The sequence below is a fragment of the Armigeres subalbatus genome, chromosome 2 (genome assembly GCF_024139115.2).
Source record: "Armigeres subalbatus isolate Guangzhou_Male chromosome 2, GZ_Asu_2, whole genome shotgun sequence".
NCBI lineage: Eukaryota > Metazoa > Arthropoda > Insecta > Diptera > Culicidae > Armigeres > Armigeres subalbatus.
In genome coordinates, this window is record NC_085140.1 from 15055920 (window position 1) to 15074502 (window position 18583).

The 18583-nt window shown below is 39.1% G+C and overlaps 2 protein-coding genes across 6 annotated transcripts; one reads left to right on the forward strand and one right to left on the reverse strand.

The window, feature by feature from the left end:
- Window positions 1-11280: 11280 nt before the first annotated feature.
- On the forward strand, window positions 11281-12585 carry LOC134214037 (leukocyte elastase inhibitor-like). The gene is made up of 2 exons (XM_062693482.1): window positions 11281-11434; window positions 11498-12585. The coding sequence occupies exons 1-2, from the start codon at window positions 11371-11373 to the stop codon at window positions 12571-12573; spliced, it is 1140 nt and encodes a 379-aa protein (XP_062549466.1). The 5' UTR covers window positions 11281-11370; the 3' UTR covers window positions 12574-12585.
- A 269-nt stretch (window positions 12586-12854) lies between these two features.
- Window positions 12855-17947, reverse strand: LOC134214036 (serpin B5-like). 5 transcript variants are annotated; one of them, XM_062693481.1, is made up of 4 exons: window positions 17777-17947; window positions 17493-17710; window positions 13116-13815; window positions 12855-13052 (listed from the first exon to the last, which is right to left on the reverse strand). In XM_062693481.1, exons 1-4 carry the CDS (start codon window positions 17897-17899, stop codon window positions 12855-12857), a joined length of 1239 nt encoding a protein of 412 aa, XP_062549465.1. In that variant the 5' UTR covers window positions 17900-17947. The 5 variants fall into 5 exon arrangements, with proteins under 5 accessions (XP_062549465.1, XP_062549463.1, XP_062549461.1 ...); XM_062693479.1 differs by having other exon boundaries at window positions 13116-13827; XM_062693477.1 differs by having other exon boundaries at window positions 13116-13851.
- Between the last annotated feature and the right edge of the window lie 636 nt (window positions 17948-18583).

The following is an 18583-nucleotide window of genomic DNA, read 5'->3' on the forward strand; positions in this document are numbered from 1 at the left end:
TTCCTCCTCCCAAATCTTGGTAATGACCCAGTGCAGCGCTCTAGCCAGTGCCTCACCACCGCACCGTGTTTAAATAGCTCTCCTGGTAGTTGGTCAACCCCAGGGGCTTTGTTGTTCTTCAGCCGGCCAATCTCCTCCTGGATTTCCTGGAGATCCGGAGCCGGTAGAATTATGTCCTGCGCGCGTTCCCCCAGGTCCATCACCATACCGCCATCTTCGTTTGCCACATAGCCATTCAGGTGCTCTTCGTAGTGCTGCCGCCACCTTTGGATCACCTCACGCTCGTTCGTAAGAAGGTTCCCGTTTATGTCCTTACACATATCAGGCTGTGGCACGTGGCCCTTACATGAACGATTCAACTTCTCGTAGAACTTTCGTGTGTTATTAGCGCGGTACAGTTGCTCTGTCTCTTCACGGTCTCGATCTTCCTGCTGACGCTTTTTCCTCCAGAAAATCGAGTTTTGTCTGTTCCGCGCCTGTTTATATCGTGCCTCGTTCGCCCTCGTGCGGTGTTGCAGCAATCTGACGATTATATCGAGTAGTATTATCTCTTTTTGGGCCTGCGCAAACCTCCTGTCTCGCCGGAGGGTCATCGTGTCAGGGCTGTTTAGCGTCCCACCTAACACCAGGACTTGGGCTTGTGCGCTTTGAGCGGCACACGGTCGCCTTGGCGGAGCCTACTTACGGATACATGCAGCTTTTTATAGAGGTTTAACAGGGCCCACTGTCAAACCCCACCACATCCTAGGCAGGCGCCACAACTCGCAGATGGCCTGAGGAGGGATCGTCAAGCCCTTGGACATAGTCCCTGCTGCCCCTGAAGTAGAGGTATTAGTAGATCCACAATAGAAAATATTTTTTTTTAATTGATAATTATGGGAAATTTACTGCTTTAATATCTTAGTCAATAGATAAACTAATAAATTTGCTAACAAAAATGAGATAGATGTCATTTAACATCAACAATTACCAAATATTGCTTGCACCACTATGGGTACACTGTTCCTAATAAAAATAATTTTGGTTCCTATAGTGGTGCTATCCATTGGTTTCTTATGAGACTCGCCACTATTGGTACAGTTGCACCACTATAGGTGCAAGGGAGTCAATTTTGTTAAGGAAAATCATTGTTTTCAATGATTTTTCAAGCGAAATCTTAAGATAAGTTGCATTGAACAGGATATTTAAAGCACGACGCATCAACTGAAACCATCGTAAACTATATAAATATGATAAATCTCATTAAAATCGGTACGGTTACCCTAATTGCCTAAATATGAAGCAATTATTGGTTTTTGACTGTCATATAGACTTCCAAAACAATTGGAATAACTCTTATTATTATTATTCTTTAAACTTCCAAATTCTTGAAATAGTTCATTATACGCAACAGAGGATGAAAATTATTAGTTGTCTTCAGTATTTTTTCTGAGAAAAAATGTAGCAAAATAGGATCGTGAATAAATCATATCAAAACTGTTCTAAATTTCTTTAATTTAACTAAATTAAGACCAAAACATCAAATCTTTTATATAAAAACGTTAGTAATCGCATTTCTGAATAGTTCTCACGATTGTGTACGTATTTTAATCATAATTTTGAAGGTTTGATCAGCTTTTCAGGCATTTGTTCATTTTGGCCTGTTCTTCAAACGGTCAAAACTTGCCATGGTGTCGAGTCAACTATTTTTAGATGCATTTTCCATCAGTAATAGTGGATTTATAATAACAATATTTTTAGTCACCGTATGCATGTTTACAAGAGCTTTATGATTGTTCAATACAGTTAGGTAAAATATTGCACTAGAGCTTAAAAAAAACTACTTGTTTTACCGTTTTACCAAGGTGGTGAAATATAGTACATCTACCCTATATAAAAATGAGTTTGCATTTCCTTTGAGGCAATATAACTCACGAACGGATGGACTATTTGGACCAGTGGAGTATGGAGCGGCTCCATACAAGTAGGTGGCCGAAAATATTTTCATTTTATTTCTGCAATATTTCACACTTATATCGTAGATTATTGTCTAAAAGATGTGAAATACTTGTTTTGCAGGTCGTTATTACTTCTAAGGTCTCCAAACTCCCTGGAATACAGACCTTTGATCTCTATGGAATATATCCCTTTTATCTACGAATGTCTCATGTACACAGCAGTCTATAGATGTGTATTTTATTGCAGCGCAGACCTGTAGAGTTCAAACTAGAAAATTGTATACTGTTTTTATGTGAATTGAGTTGTACAGATGTTCTAAGTTGCACAAGGACTCCGTCAAATACAGGCCATTGCATCTACATACGTAACAGGTTGTCTTTGTAGGATTTTTCAGATTGGTTCAGGCTCTTAACCCGTAAAACAAGTAAAGGGAATACAATATAAAGCTCTATTAAAGCTAAACGAACTCCATGCAATAAAAGCTTCAAGATATATAAGTATACTGCAACAACATTTATTTATTCATTATGTACATGAACATCCTCAACAAAATCATCATTTATTTCTTCAAGATCGATTAAAATATCTGCTATGGCAGAGGTTCCCAAACTTTTGGATATGCGACCCACCTAGCAGAATCTTATATTGCTTGCGACCCACCAGGTACCAAATGCATTGATTTTGTGAAATGAGATAAAAATGAGTTTGCGTTAGATTGGACAAATTATAATAAATTTCTTTATATCCCATCATTGTATTTGTGAAAAATTCGTCAATTTTTTGGATTGGATGTGGATTGGATTTGAATGGAATTTGAATTGGATTTGGATTGGATTTGAAATTTATTCAGATTGAATTTGAATTGGATTTCGATTTGATTAGGATTGGATTTGGATTGGATTTGAATTAGATTTGGATTGGATTTTAAATAGATTTGGATTTGATTTAGATCGGATTCGAATTCGATTAGGATTGTTTTTGGATTGGGTTCGGGGCTTACATTTGGATTGTATAGGACTTCTTTCTACTTGCCCAAATATCGTATAACAAAAAAAAGGCCGTTGACCTCGTCAGATTTGTTGTTCGTTAATCATCCAATTAGTAGTTTAAACCTAATGCAAAATATGGAATAGATTTGTGGGACAAAATAGTAACAAAATTATAACTTAAGATTTGTCTTTCGCGACCCACCACTGAACAGCCCACGACCCCCCTGGGGGTCGCGACCCACAGTTTTGGAACCTCTGTGCTATGGTATATTTTTCTGTACTCGAATCTGTTGTATTGCAAGAAGTTTCAGTCACTAAAAAACTTTGAACATCTTCTGGATATTCCAGATTAGATTTATTTTGAAGTCGCTTACCTAAGTTGAGGGAGCTTATCAAAGGATCCGACGAGTTCATAGCACGAATGAAAACGTCATGTAAATTTTCTTCTCTTGAGGCTTTCCTGGCATGATGAGTCCGACTTTTTTTAAGTGCTTGTGTTGACACTCAGCTGCTTCTTCAGCCAACATTCCAAGTGGTGCTGGTGAATGAATAATTATATCCCCAGCATGGGCAAGGACTTTATGCACCGTAGCAGGAATTTTATACCAATCATACAGCTGCAAATATAACCGGTAGGTTGCTTTACAATAACTGTCTAGCTTTTCAGGATTGATTGGCTCTTGGCAGTTTATCGCGATCAGAATGTTCCAGAACCGGTGAATTAGCTCTCTGTTGACATTTAATGCTTCACTTAACAGATTTGGATTCGAAAACGCTCGTCGACAAATGTTTCCAGTTGTACTTGATCCTGCTCCACCTTGCCTTGGCTGGTCGACTCTCACACCAAAGCTATCATAAAGCCTTTTCTGTATAAGTTGTTTTCTCTTCAAGGAGATGACCATTTCAAGGGAGATGATCTATCTTTCATTACCTGTATTTTTGTTGCCGTTTTTTCGATGGAATCCAGCGGAGGAGAACATATCGCTTTCATATTTTGTATCACTTTGTAAGTAGGAAATCCTGCAGGATTTTTTTTATGTGTTTGTTCGTACACATATTTACTCATATCACAATCGAGAAAATATTCAAAAGTTTCTTCATCGGACATCATTCCATGAGAATCACTTAGAGTAGTGTACATTCTGGAAGCGTGATCTCGGTTTTTAAAATATGGCCTATCACTTTCACCATACTCGTATCACTTCTGTTGTAGGCAGTTCTTCTTGCTCCCAGTAGCGCTTTTTCTATGGTATCCTCTCTTGGATCCATCAGCTCGTCATTAATTCTTCTGCGCTTCGTACGCTCACTTAAATCCTCAAAATTTTTTGATGGCCTTCCACGAGATGTTGAAGCCACTGGCTCTGTCTCAGCATGATAAAATTCTTCTGATTCAAATTCTGTGTCAAGCAATTCTTCATTATATGAGTCAAAATAAGTTTTGTACCTGGATGCGGCCTGCCATTTTTTCAAATTTCAAATGCAGATTTTTCAATTTTGTATGGAGTTGACTCTTTTTTTGTTTATCCACAGCGAAGCTTTGGCAGATATATTCCAAAGCCTTTTCAACGCGATCTACCTGACGTCCCTCGTGAGCTCTAAATACTTCAATGAGTTGCCTATAATTCATGATTCACCAAATAATAAGTACAAACACTTCACACGATTTACCTTCGCAATCACAGCTCACTATGCACTCAGATAGACATTCATAAATGTTCTGTTTATTTATTTCATCTAGGTACATACCAATAATTATCGAAAGATGTCCTTAGGTACAGACATTTTTGCTTCTTGTATTCACATATTGGATTTTAATTAATATCAAAATTTTACTTTTTATGAAATAATTTCAAATGAAGCCTAGAGTATTTTCGTAACCCTCAAGAGTATATTGTTTTTTTTTCATATTTATTTGCTTGGTACTTGATAGATAATGAGTTGCCTCCTCTTGGTGAGCCTACGCCAAATGGAGTATCATATAGCTGCATAAGCTATCGTGTACACGGCCTACCACGAAGCCTACGACACTTTTCGTGTTATCTACTATCTCTATTTTAACTGTTCTTGATGCTCTTTTGTCATACGCATGGGATTTGTATCCAGCCCATCACAGTCTGCCGTGTATTATGAGAATAATTACATTTAATGTTTCAAAATTAATGACTTTTTTAGAAACTTGATCGGAATCGCAGATTTGCAGCCATAAGCAGCTGGAATTTGTTCTAATGCCTTCTGGGAGGTCCAAAAAAGTCGTAGTGGTAGTCGCTAAGCGAAACTTTGAGAAACTTTTTTTGTATGGAACTTTTTGTATGAAAAAAAATTTATTTTTTTCAGGTCATTTTCGGATGTTTAACTACCTATTTTCCCATAACTAACCCGTTCTTCGCAAGTCCATGAAACAAGCTTTCAGAAACTTTTTAAAGAGTTGGAAAAGAGCTACTGTAGCCGAAGATATTGACAGTTGAATAATGCATTGATTTTTCAAGAACTAAAAAGTGTCTGGCTCTAATGCCTATATCTTGATAACCATATGGGTTAGAGTGCTGATATGCTGGGGTTTAATGCTCCAAAGCATTAGCATTTAGTAGGTCAACTTGAATTACGAATCAGAGAAAGTCGATTTTTTTATTTTCGGCCACCTGATTCCCCATAGTGCAGTGGAGAACTTTTTGCTCTACGAAAAGTTTTCTAATTACCGGGGCGGTAATCGAACCCCACTCCACAGCACATGCGTCTAATCGATTGGTGTCGTTAACCACACGGCCACGAAGCCCACAGGAACTGGAAAATTTTGACAAAAAAATCAGAGTGACTTAAATTACAGACAATAAAATGCACTAAAATCTCGTAATGCTTGGAAATGCCTAACATTTTTTTATATATCGCTTGACTGATTAACGCCTCCAATTACGCCAAAAATGCTGGTGCTCTACCTTTACCAGAACTCTAGCGCCGCACTTACTTACTTACTTATGAATCCTGTACACCTCCGGTGGTGCAAAGGGCCGACTTGAAAGATCTGCATCCTGAGCGTTGCCCTGGGAGGTAGCTCTCGATACTACACATCAAATTAATTATATACAGGGGTTAGGCAAAATGATTGAGATAGGTAAAATTTGGCCTAAATTCAAATCCTTATAACTTTTTGAAAAATTGATGAAATTGGACAAAACCGGAAGCATTCGACGGCAAATTTAGTCAAGATTCAGGAACATGCACGGTCACGGATACTGGCCATCGGCCGCTCGTATTTTTGTGTCGTTTGAAGTTACATCGATAAACACTATTTTCCTAGACACTAGATCTTATTGAAAATTGAATGCGGGCGGTTGCGCTAAGATCCGTTGAAAAACATCCAAGATATGGCCATTTCAGTAAACCTGGTTCCGGATACTATGGTCAATTATGTATATCCTTCCAATCACGTATATATTATCCGGTACCATATCAATATGGGTATCAAACTTCAAGATTTTTCATGAAGATGCTTCAGGAAGCATATTCAGGATGATCAGTTGCTCTGACCACTCTGTAGTAGGTTCCAGGTGCCCCGGGGGAAGTGGCCAATTTGAAAAACGTTCAGAACCCTATCAATATGGGTATCAAACTTCAAAATTTTTCATGGAGATGCTTCAGGAAGCATATTCAGGATGATCAAATGCTCTTACCACTCTGTAGTAGGTTTAAGGTGCCCAGGAGGAAGCGGCCAATTTGAAAAACGTTCAGAACCCCATCAATATGGGTATCAAACTTCAAGTTTTTTCGAGGTGATACTTCTAAATGCATTTTAGAATCAGCAGCTGTCATGACCACTCTGTAGTAGGTTCCAGGTGTCTTCCAGGGGAAGTGACCAATTTGCAAAATGTTCGAAACCATATCAAATACTCAATACTCATTATCTATCTATACTATTTATGGTGGTGTGCAGATGGAAGCCAATGGAGGTGGTGGTGGAGGCCAATGAACCACGAGTTGTAACTGTTAGGAGAACTACCACACGGTACAATTTTGGCGGTTACGGTGGGCCGGGCATGTAGCCAGAATGTCAGACGACAACCCGATTGAGATGGTGCTCGATAATAATCCGACCGGTACAAGAATAAGAGGCGTGCAGCGGTCACTTGCCCGTAACCTGTAACCGCCAAAATTGTACCGTGTGGGTAGTTCTCCTAACAGTTACAACTGTTGGTTCATTGACCTCCACCACCACCTCCATTGTCTTCCATCTGCACCCCACCATAGATGGTCCGCAACACCTTCCATTCGGAAACTCCAAGGGCGCGTTGGTCCTTCGCCAGCAACATCCAACTTTCGTGGCCATAGAGGCCGACCAGTCTAATGAGCGTTTTGTAGATAGTCAACTTCGTGCTGCGGCGAACTCTATTCGACAGGAGAGTCCAAAAGCATCTCCATGAAAAACCTTGAACTTTAATACTCATTTTGATATGGTTTCGAACATTTTGCAATTTCCCAGGACACCTGGAACCTACTACAGAGTGGTCATGACCGCTGCTGGTTCTGAAATACATTTAAAAATACATAGGGTATCTGTTCCATTATTAATAACATGCTCCTATATCAATAACATTTGCAAAACAGGCAATTTAGGCTCAATTTGTGTTGTGTTTTGTTGTTATCCGGCGTGCTCACTGCTGAAAAAATCACAAAAATGAGAAACAAAACAATTTGCGCATCAATTCTTTGTTTTCGAATGGTATCCAGCTTTTTACGCTAGCCATAAACCCGACAAGGGGTGATTCAACAATGACATGTGCTGTGTACTGATTTTTTGTATAAACATCAAAGTAGCCTTAGAAGTTGAATTTGTTTTTCTATGTGTCAAAAAATTTCACTTTTTCGACAGCGGTAAATTACTCCACGTATTCCAATAAAATAATAAGCTGTATTTTCTAGGTTCTATGAAGGCACTCACTGAAACGCTCTATGGATAATTGTGCGAAACCGTTGATCCTTGGATTGATCTATAGCTATGAGATTAGAACCAGATCTTGTGTTCCGTGGCTAATGATCACCATGTATACACTACACGACAGTGTTCATCAAATGTTGTTTCTAAACTAAGAAAAGCAAATTGAAAAATCGCGAGATTCTAGATGGTATGATCGACGTTGAGCACATGCTAAGTTGGGTGGTTTAATAGACTGCGTTTTCCGAATTCAACCTAGATTTAAAAATATAAAATGATAGGTCAATAATCACCGAATAACCCTGTATGAAGAGTAAGATTACTTTTGAAAGACATTGAATCGCTTTTGATAGATGTCTTTTGTCTTACTGAAAAGCATAACAGTTCTAATGACCGAATAATTTTCAATTTTCGCACTACCACTTTCAGTTTAACTCGAGGAATTAGTAATGTTTATGATACCCCATATTATTTCCAAGATATGGTTATTTCTCATGCTAAGAATTAATTCGATTGTTTTTAAGAATATTGCAGGCTATTTAAAAACCATTTTCGATCAGTCAATGTTTGGGATATATATTTGAGATACAACAAAATATATTGTGCGTGTTTATTCGTGTATCACGGACAAATGCGTGACACTCATTCATTTTGTTTTAGAAAGATATATTAAAGAATTTTCCAGCAGCGCTGATTGACCTTAAAAACACATTTTTCATAGAGTTACTTATTTGCTCAAAAACTATAGGAAAGTATGCTTGATAATGCAAATAGCTTAAATATTTGATTGCTTCGTATTGCTTTGCGCGAAGGCCAGCATAACGTCTTCAGTTCAGATTTGATTTCCGATATACCTACTGCAAAACATAAGGTAAAACAAAAGAAATCTGCATGTAAGCTCCCTCACAAGGATCAGAAGGATTCAAAAGTTATGGTTTTCACCGCTTCACATAAATTAATTTCGATACTCTGGAACAGCTTTTTGAATTTCGTCTCAACTTGCTGAAAATGTTTCTTCATGAAATGGTGCAGTTTAGGTATAGTTTGTGACGAAGTTCCTTCCAACTGACGAACAAGAATGGATATTTTTGATATTTTTCATTTAAACCTAAAAAGAAAGATATTGAATTAATGTTGAGAAATAGAATTGATTAGAAATAGAACAATAACACGTCAATTCAATATTTATGTACACAAAAATTTTCATCCAGTCAATGATTGCTATGTTTTAATTATAAAAAAATTATAGTGGACACGCCATGTGTCAAAAGGGGTTATTCAAAGCATTATGGCAACATAGCGTAAAAACCTGGATTGATTTGGGTACATGGTATGAATTCAAGAAGCAGTTCCCCTACATCATGCTAAAGATCTCTGCTCCAAAAGGGTGATTCAACTGAAATATTGCCCAACCGAAAACATGGTCGCCGACGTTTTAACGAAACCGTTGGGACCATCTAAAATCAGTCAGTTTGCCGTTAGTCTGGGCCTTTTAAGGAGGAAGTAAGTTCAATGTTTCAGCGAGGAGGAGTGTTGGAGTATGTTACGTCACAAGCGCTTACACACTGAACCTTCAGAAACTATAAATACCTATAAGCTAAATACTTTGTTACATTGACAGTTATAGATTAAACACTAGTTACGATTCTGTTTAATTCTTTACGTGGTTCGTAGTTCCCTGCGGTTTGTTCGGTCTCGGAAGTGTCTGGTACCTACAGGCCACAAAAAAATGGAGCCGTGGGCCGCATCTGGCCCTCGGGCCATCCGTTGGGCAGCGTTACTTTAAACAATCGTCAAAGAATACTTGCGTCTTGAAAACTTATTTGAAATATCCTTAACGAACTATTAAAGAATTTCGTGGTCGGAATTCCTACAGGAAATTCTTCGGCAATACCTACGCAAACTGCATCATTCCAAAATTCCCTTAGGAGAATTCCTTTCAGAAATTTCTTTTGGAAATTGCTCTCGAAATTCCTGAAAATTGGTTTAGGAATTCCTTCGAACTTTTTTAAGAAATGCCTTTAGCAATTATTTCAGTAATTTCTCAAATTTCTTTCGGTTATTCCTTAAGCAATCCCTTCGGATTTTCTTTAGAACATCATCCAGAAATTCTTTCGCATTTTTTATAGGAATTCCTTCGGACATTTCTCCGGAAAATTAATTAATCTCAAACCTGCGGATGTTCCTTTGAAAGATTCTCTGAAATCACTTCAGAATTTCATTCAGAAATTCTTTCTTGAATCATTCGAAAATAAAAGTTCTTTCGGAAATTCCTTTAGCTTATTCGCAAATTCCTTTAGTATTTCCACAGATAATAGATATTGAAACTGACATTTAGTTAGTGTGTAAATATCGGCAACCGTTTATTCAAATGTATTTGAATTTCGGTTTGGAAATTGTCTCGACTTCCCTGATATACGAATGCAAAAATGCTAACTTGGCTTATAAACCTTGCGGGTAATAACTGTGGAAGTGCTGAATGAACACTAAGCAGCGAGGCGGCAATGTCCCAGTGGGGGATGTAATGCCAATAAAAAGAAGCAATCGTTTGGAGATGGCACCAGGATCATCGTTGTGAAAAACGCAGCCCAAATGCGACTGTCAATCTCATTGGCTACGTTCGATGGTTCTGAAGACGGTCTATCCATTATCACACAGGAACTGGAAATTTTTGACAACAAAAAATTTCAATTACAGACGATAAAATGCACTAAAATTTCGTAATGCTTGGAAATATCTAACATTACTACTGACTCCAAATTATAAATTAACCAATTACGCCAAAAATGCCGGTGCTCTATCTTTACCAGAACTCTGGCGCCGCACCAACCTTGCAATTTGAATGAAAATCACGACTTACTTTACTTGCGAGAAAGGTTATTTTATAATTACCAAACCGTCACTTTAAGGTTTAATTTGATATTAATTCGGAAAATAATACAGACCCTGAAGAATCAATAAAAATAAGCTAATTAATCTACCTAGCGGTGATGAAACCTTTTTCGTTCGTTCAAAAGGGGTTGAGGTTAAGTGCCCGAAAAATTAGTGCACAGACACACAGACATCACCTCAATTCATCGAACTGAGTTGATCGCTATATAACACTATGGGTCTGCAGACCTTCTATAAAAAGTTTGTTTTTGGAGCGAACATATTGTTTTTATGTATGCTTAGTATACGAGAAAGGCGGAAAGTTGCAATACCTAGGTGTATCCATATTTATTATTGGAAGGTTTAGTAGAATAATTTTAAATCAATGTTTCCTTTGCCACATGCTCACGCGTCACCCAGAGGTTATTTTGTTCTAAGAAATGCTGAATGACAAACCGTTCAATGGAAGTAATAATCATCAATTGTACTAATCTTTTCTCGATTAAGAAGTATGAGTATAATAAAAGCACAGTGTGTACACACAAGCTTAATCATCGATGTCTTCACAGGAGAGGTAATTCTTATCAAATCATATGCGAATTTGAGAGCATATAAATCTGTTGTGTCGTTCAAGTTAGCAAGAAAATGAAATTCGCGTTGTTCCTTATTTTATTTTTGATCGAGGATGGATTTGTTTCTGGAATGTCAGGTAAGTCTTTCAATATGGATACAGATAAATGAATAGCTCACACTGAATCAAACCCATTTTTAGAATCCAGCGACGCATCGGTCAAATTTTCCCTCGACTTTTTCCGCGCTGCTTACAATCTGAATCCAGCCCGGAACTGCGTTCTTTCGCCAATCGCCATTCAGCGGCTGCTTTCAATGTTGTATCATGCAGCCAAACTGACCGAACCAACTCCATTGTATCACCTATCCCGAGCCCACTATGAAAATTTCGGAAAAGATGAGTTTTTCATGGATGACCTTAATACCAACGCTCTTGAAATGATCAGCAAAGTGTACCACTCGCAGGTGGAACTTAATCCAAATTTGCTAGCGGTTCTCCAGGCGGAATACTCCGTAGACGTGCAGGCAACAGATTTCAGTCGTCCAGAACTAGTGGCGGACACGGTCAATCGATGGGCCTCCCGATTCACGAACGGAATGGTGGGCGATGTTTTGACCGAGAATGGATTTACGGAGAGCGTCAATCTGATGATTATAAACACCCTCACGCTGAATGCTTCTTGGGAGAATCAGTTTTCGCCGCACAGTGTATATAAGAGCGATTTTCATTTCTCAAACGGAGCTCGCAAGATCGATATGATGCAAAGGTACAAGAACTTTCGATATTGTGAACTCAAAGATCTTAGAGTTGTGGAACTTGCGTACCAAGCGGACTCGGATTTGACCATGCTGATCATCAAGTCTGATACCCTGCCACTGGATACGATTATTGATAGGTTCGATTTACAAACCTATCGGGACATCGATGAACAGCTGTACCATGATAGATTCAAATTGGTGATTCCGAAGTTTTCCATCAGCGTAGTAATCGGAGCAAAGCGCATTCTGAATGCCATGGGTTTGAGTTACGTGTTTGGGAGAAATGCATTTGAGGTGTTCGCCGGTTTCAGCAGCCGTCTGGCAAATATCTATCAGGCTTTAAGAATCGACATCGACGAAAGGGGAACGCGGGCGGCTGCCGGCACGTACTCGGATAAGTCGATGCGAGTGGGCTCGAACTTCAAGTTTGTCATCGATGGTCCATTTATGTTTGTGATTCGGAAGAATACGACTAAAGACATTATATTCATAGGGCATTATTCGAACAATCCAGAATAATCATAATATAACATCTGTTATTAATTTTTCCTTGTAATACTGTTGATTAAAAGTTAATTTAAGAAAACGTCTACAAATTTTTCGTAGTTTTCTGTTTCTGGACTTGAAAAGAAACTTTTTGTATTTCTAGCATTTCTGCAACTAGCATTAAAAAGAAAACAATTAGTAATTACTGTTTATTTATACTTCTTTTTATCATAGATCAACCAATTTTCATTTTAAGAAGGTTAAATCTAAAACAAATTTCACCTTGATCATTTCATATTCAATTACTAAACCATTCACAAATATCTATCGATATCCAACTGGTGGGTCATCGCATTTTTTCGAGTCCTCATATCCCATCGCAGCATCCGGAGGCGTCTTGAGGTATTGTCCAACCAAAATTGGAAGCAATTCTTTACGATCGTAAACCACGAAAAGAAAAGGTTGATTCGCAGTGAACTGCTTGTCCTGCCGTTTGTCAACAAATCGTTGAGCTAAAAGATATTTGACATGAGAAAAGTTCATCATCCACAATCCAAACACTAAGCACCAGATACTTCTCCATTGGCTCCCATATTCAATTCTAGCTTTTGGATGATTTCACCCAGTGCAACTTCCTGACTCTGCTCAAAGACCTTGAATACACCTTGGTTGAACGGCATCTTCAATCCCATCGACTCCAACAACCGTCTGCCCGGAACAGTAGTCTTCAGACCGAATTGAGGCATACGAACGGTTGTTTTGGCTGCCACCAACTTCGAAACGACTTCCTCAAAACGTACCTGAGTCATGGTTTTAATCAGCGATTCAAAGTTTCCATCCACAGCCATCATCAAAAGACAAGACAGTGGACTCTGATCATGATATGGCAACTCTACGGCTTGGACATTCAATTCTGGAAAAAGTCCATACTTCAGCACTTCTTCCAAGTACAAGAACTTAGTCAACCCTTTATTTTCTTTGTTGGCGTAAAAATTACAGTTGGCGGAAAACTCTTCCTGGAATTTGAATTTCCACAATCCGTCAAACTGCCACGAGTCGATCGCAAAAAACTTCCAATCCGTATTGATGTCCGTATCGGCAAGATAGTTCTGCACGGAGCTGTTGGTGATGTTCTTCAGCACATCGTTGACCACGTGACCCATATGCTGGGCAGTGGACGGTTGCAGGTGACCGGTGTAGATCACACAGTTCTGAATGATGCTTTCGAAAACATGCGACTGTTTCTCGCTACCGATGGCCACTGCCATTGCCGTTCTGTTAACCTTCCTACAGTGCTCAAAAAAACTCACACTTACGGTGTTCGGGTCATATTGACCCGGATTTGACTTGGCAATATCTCGGGCATTTCACAGCCAAATTCACATGTTTATATACCAAAATAATCGTCTGCTCATAAATTTTCCGAAACAGACCTCAGATTGTTGATCGGCCACACCTACATCCTGTAATCGTCGGAGGAAGGATCGTCAGTTGGCCACTTTTATATGGACGAAAATTGCACACAAATATCGCGAATGAACGATTTTATTGCTGTTTTTTCTCAGAAATGTACATAATACTATTTCAGTAATGATGAATCGTGAATGCTGACAATATTTCTACAGATGTTCTAGGTTCTCCAAACCATTCTGGATTTCAGAGCCCTGGTATACCAAGTCAATTACGCTTGGTACGAAAGCAAAAGCAATCCATGTTGCCCATACATACCTTTAGAGGCCGTGCGCATAATTTATGATCTAGATATGTCCAAACCGTATGTTCTAAGCTCTCCAAATCATTCTGGAGTTCAGACGAATTGATCTACAAAGATTACTGGACTCGATATCAAGCCAATAACAACCCATACAGGCCCTTAGAGGCCTAGTGCATGATTCACGATCTAGATATATCCAAACCGGATGTTCTAAGTTCTCGCAATCATTCTGGAGTTCAGACGAAATGATCTACCAAGATTACTGGGCTCGATATGAAGCCAATAACAATCCATATAGGTCCTTAGAGGCCATGCATATAATCTTTGATTTAGTTATGTCCAAATCCGATGTTCTAAGTTCTTCAAATCGTTCTGGAGATCAGACAAACTGATCTTCCAAGATTATTGGGCTCGATATCAAGCCAATACGACCCATATAGCTCCTTAGAGGCCATGCGCATGATTTGCGATCTAGACATGTCCAAACCGGATGTTCTAAGTTCTCCAAATCATTCTGGAGTTCAGACGAAATGATCTACCAAGATTACTGGGCTCGATATCAAGCCAATAACAACCCATACAGGTTCTTAGAGGCCTTGTGCATGATTCACGATCTAGATATGTCCAAACCGTATGTTCTAAGTTCTCCAAATCATTCTGGAGTATCAAGCCAATAACAATCCATAAAGGTCCTTAGAGGCCATGCACATGATTTGCGATCTAGATATGTCCAATTCGGATGTTCTAAGTTCTCCAAATCATTCTGGAGTTCAGACAAATCGGTCTACCAAGACAACTGGGCTCGATACAAAGCCAATAATATCCCATGGGGTTTATGCATGATGCCTTATGCATGATCTACGATCTAGATATGTCCAATCCGAATGTTCTAATTTCTCCGAATCATTCTAGAGCTCGGACGAATTGGTCTACCAAGATTACTGGACTCGATATCAAGCCAATAACATTCCATATAGGTCCTTAGAGGCCATGCGCAAGATTCACGATCTAGACATGTCCGAATCGGATGTTCTAAGTTCTCCAAATCATTCTGGAGTTCAGACGAAATGATCTACCAAGATTACTGGGCTCGATATCAAGCCAATAACGACCCATACAGGCTCTTAGAGGCCTTATGCATGATTCACTATCTAGACATGTCCAAACCGGATGTTCCAAGTTCTCCAAATCATTCTGGAGTTCAGACGAAGTGATCTACCAAGATTACTGGGCTCGATACAAAGCCAATAACAACCCATACAGGTTCTTAGAGGCCTTGTGCATGATTCATGATCTGGATGTGTCAAAACCAGATGTTCTAAGTTCTCCAAATCATTCTGGAGTATCAAGCCAATAACAATCCATAAAGGTCCTTAGAGGCCATGCACATGATTTGCGATCTAGATATGTCCAATTCGGATGTTCTAAGTTCTCCAAATCATTCTGGAGTTCAGACGAATTAGTCTACCAAGACAACTGGGCTCAATACAAAGCCAATAATATCCCATGGGGTTCATACATGCCCTTAGAGGCCTTATGCATGATCCACGATCTAGATATGTCCAAACCGGATGTTCCAAGTTCTCCAAATCATTCTAGAGCTCAGACCAATTGGTCTTCCAAGTCAAATGGGTTCAATTCAAAACTAATAGCAAACCATGATATACATACAGGCCCATATATGTCATGCACATGATTTACGGTTTAGATATATGCCATCCGTATGTTCTAAGTTCTCCTAATCATTCTGGAGTTCAGACGAATTGATCTACCAAGATTACTGGGCTCGATATCAAGCCAATAACAATGCATATAGCTCCTTAGAGGCCATGCGCATGATTGCGATCTAGATATGTCCAATTCGGATGTTCTAAGTTCTCCAAATCATTCTGGAGTTCAGACGAGTAGGTCTACCAAGACAACTGGGCTTGATATCAAGCCAATAACAACCCATACAGGCCCTTAGAGGCCTTGTGCATGATTCACGATCTAGATATGTCGAATTCGGATATTCATATCTAGATCGTAGATCATGCATAAGGCCTCTAAGGGCATGTATGAACCCCATGGGATATTATTGGCTTTGTATCGAGCCCAGTTGTCTTGGTAGACCAATTCGTCTGAACTCCAGAATGATTTGGAGAACTTAGAACATCCGAATTGGACATATCTAGATCGCAAATCATGTGCATGGCCTCTAAGGACCTATATGGATTGTTATTGGCTTCATATCGAGCACAGTAATCTTGGTAGATCAATTCGTCTGAGCTCCAGAATGGTTTGGAGAACTTAGAACATCCGGTTTGGACATATCTAGATCGTGAATCATGCACAAGGCCTCTAAGGGCCTGTATGGGTTGTTATTGGTTTGATATCGAGCCAAGTATCCTTGGTAGATCATTTCGTCCGAACTCCAGAATGATTTGGAGAACTTAGAACATCCGGTTTGGATATATCTAGATCGTAAATTATGCGCATGACCTCTAAGGACCTATATGGATTGTTATTGACTTGATATCGAGCCCAGTAATCTTGGTAGATCAATTCGTCTGAACTCCAGAATGATTTGGAGAACTTAGAACATCCGGTTTGGATATATCTAGATCGTAAATTATGCGCATGACCTCTAAGGGCATGTATGGGCAACATGGATTGCTTTTGATTTCGTACCAAGCGTAATTGACTTGGTGTACCAGGGCTCTGAAATCCAGAATGGTTTGGAGAACCTAGAACATCTGTAGAAATATTGTCAGCATTCACGATTCATCATTACTGAAATAGTATTATGTACATTTCTGAGAAAAAACAGCAATAAAATCGTTCATTCGCGATATTTGTGTGCAATTTTCGTCCATATAAAAGTGGCCAACTGACGATCCTTCCTCCGACGATTACAGGATGTAGGTGTGGCCGATCAACAATCTGAGGTCTGTTTCGGAAAATTTATGAGCAGACGATTATTTTGGTATATAAACATGTGAATTTGGCTGTGAAATGCCCGAGATATTGCCAAGTCAAATCCGGGTCAATATGACCCGAACACCGTAAGTGTGAGTTTTTTTTGGAGCCCTTCAGGAACGTCGTACAAAGTAGTTCAACGTTCCGGAACATAGTTTTCCACAAAATAGGAAAAGTCAAGAAGTTTCAGACCTTCACATTGTTGCGTTATAAAGCTATAACAATTTGAAAGTGCGATTCGGGTCATATTGACCCGAACATGTTAGGAAGGTTAAGGTACTTTGCATTGGAGTATCGCATCCATTGTTCAACGTATGGTCGATGATCGTGGCCGGATGGTTGTTCATTGGGTTCAATTTTTAGCACATCACTTAGTTCCTGATCGAGAATGGATCCGATTGTTGATTTAGTCAAAAGAAGCACACCACGGAAGCACGAAAACAGTCGACGAAGCGAATACGGCGACATAACGAAGTTTTCTTTGTAGTCAGCGGAGACCTATGAATTAGTTGGTTCACCGGTGGTAAATTTAGGGGAAAAGCTGTATTTTGAACAAATAATTACCTTCTTGAATGCATTCCAAACAAACTCGTTATGGGACTCATTGCTTAGTGATATCGATACGGATTGGCAAAATGAAGAATACACGAGATATGATGAGACGATGGAAACGATACACAATATCATGATCAATCGATCGACACTGACAAAACCTTTGAATATGACAATTAAAGATAAATCATATCGCATGGCTCGTATATAAGCAGTGCTGTGATCATCAAAGCAAATGTTTGTTCAACTGTGAAAGCGTAAAGAATAGAAAATAGCATGTTCTGATATAGAAGTAAGTGAGATCAACTACTAAGGTAATATTTGCAACCAATTGTAATTTCCATAATCATTTCGAAATCGATACCTATGTTAAACGGGTGTCAGGCCATTTGGCCGAATGCCGTTTGGCCGAACGCCATTTGGCCGAATAGTTAAAAAAATTCACCTCATATTACGAGTAGCGAAGAGTGAGTAATGAGAAGTAAGAGAAGTGAAAAATTGTTCCTTTGTCGTCCTCCTTCTTCCTTCTCTTTTCTCCTTCTTCTTCTTTCTCTTTTTTCCTTCTTCTTCCTTCTTCTTCTACCTACTTCTTTCTTCCGTATTTCTTTTTCCTTCTTCCTTCTTCCCTCTTCCTTCTTCCTTCTTCCTTTCCTACTTCCATATTCCTTCTTCTTTCTTCCTTCTTTCTTCTTTCTCCTTCCTTCTTCCTTCCTCCTTATTCCTTCTTCCTACTTCCTTCTTCCTTCTTCCATCTTCCATCTTCCATCTTCCACCTTCCATCTTCCATCTTCCTTTTTCCTTCTTCCTTCTTCTTTCTTC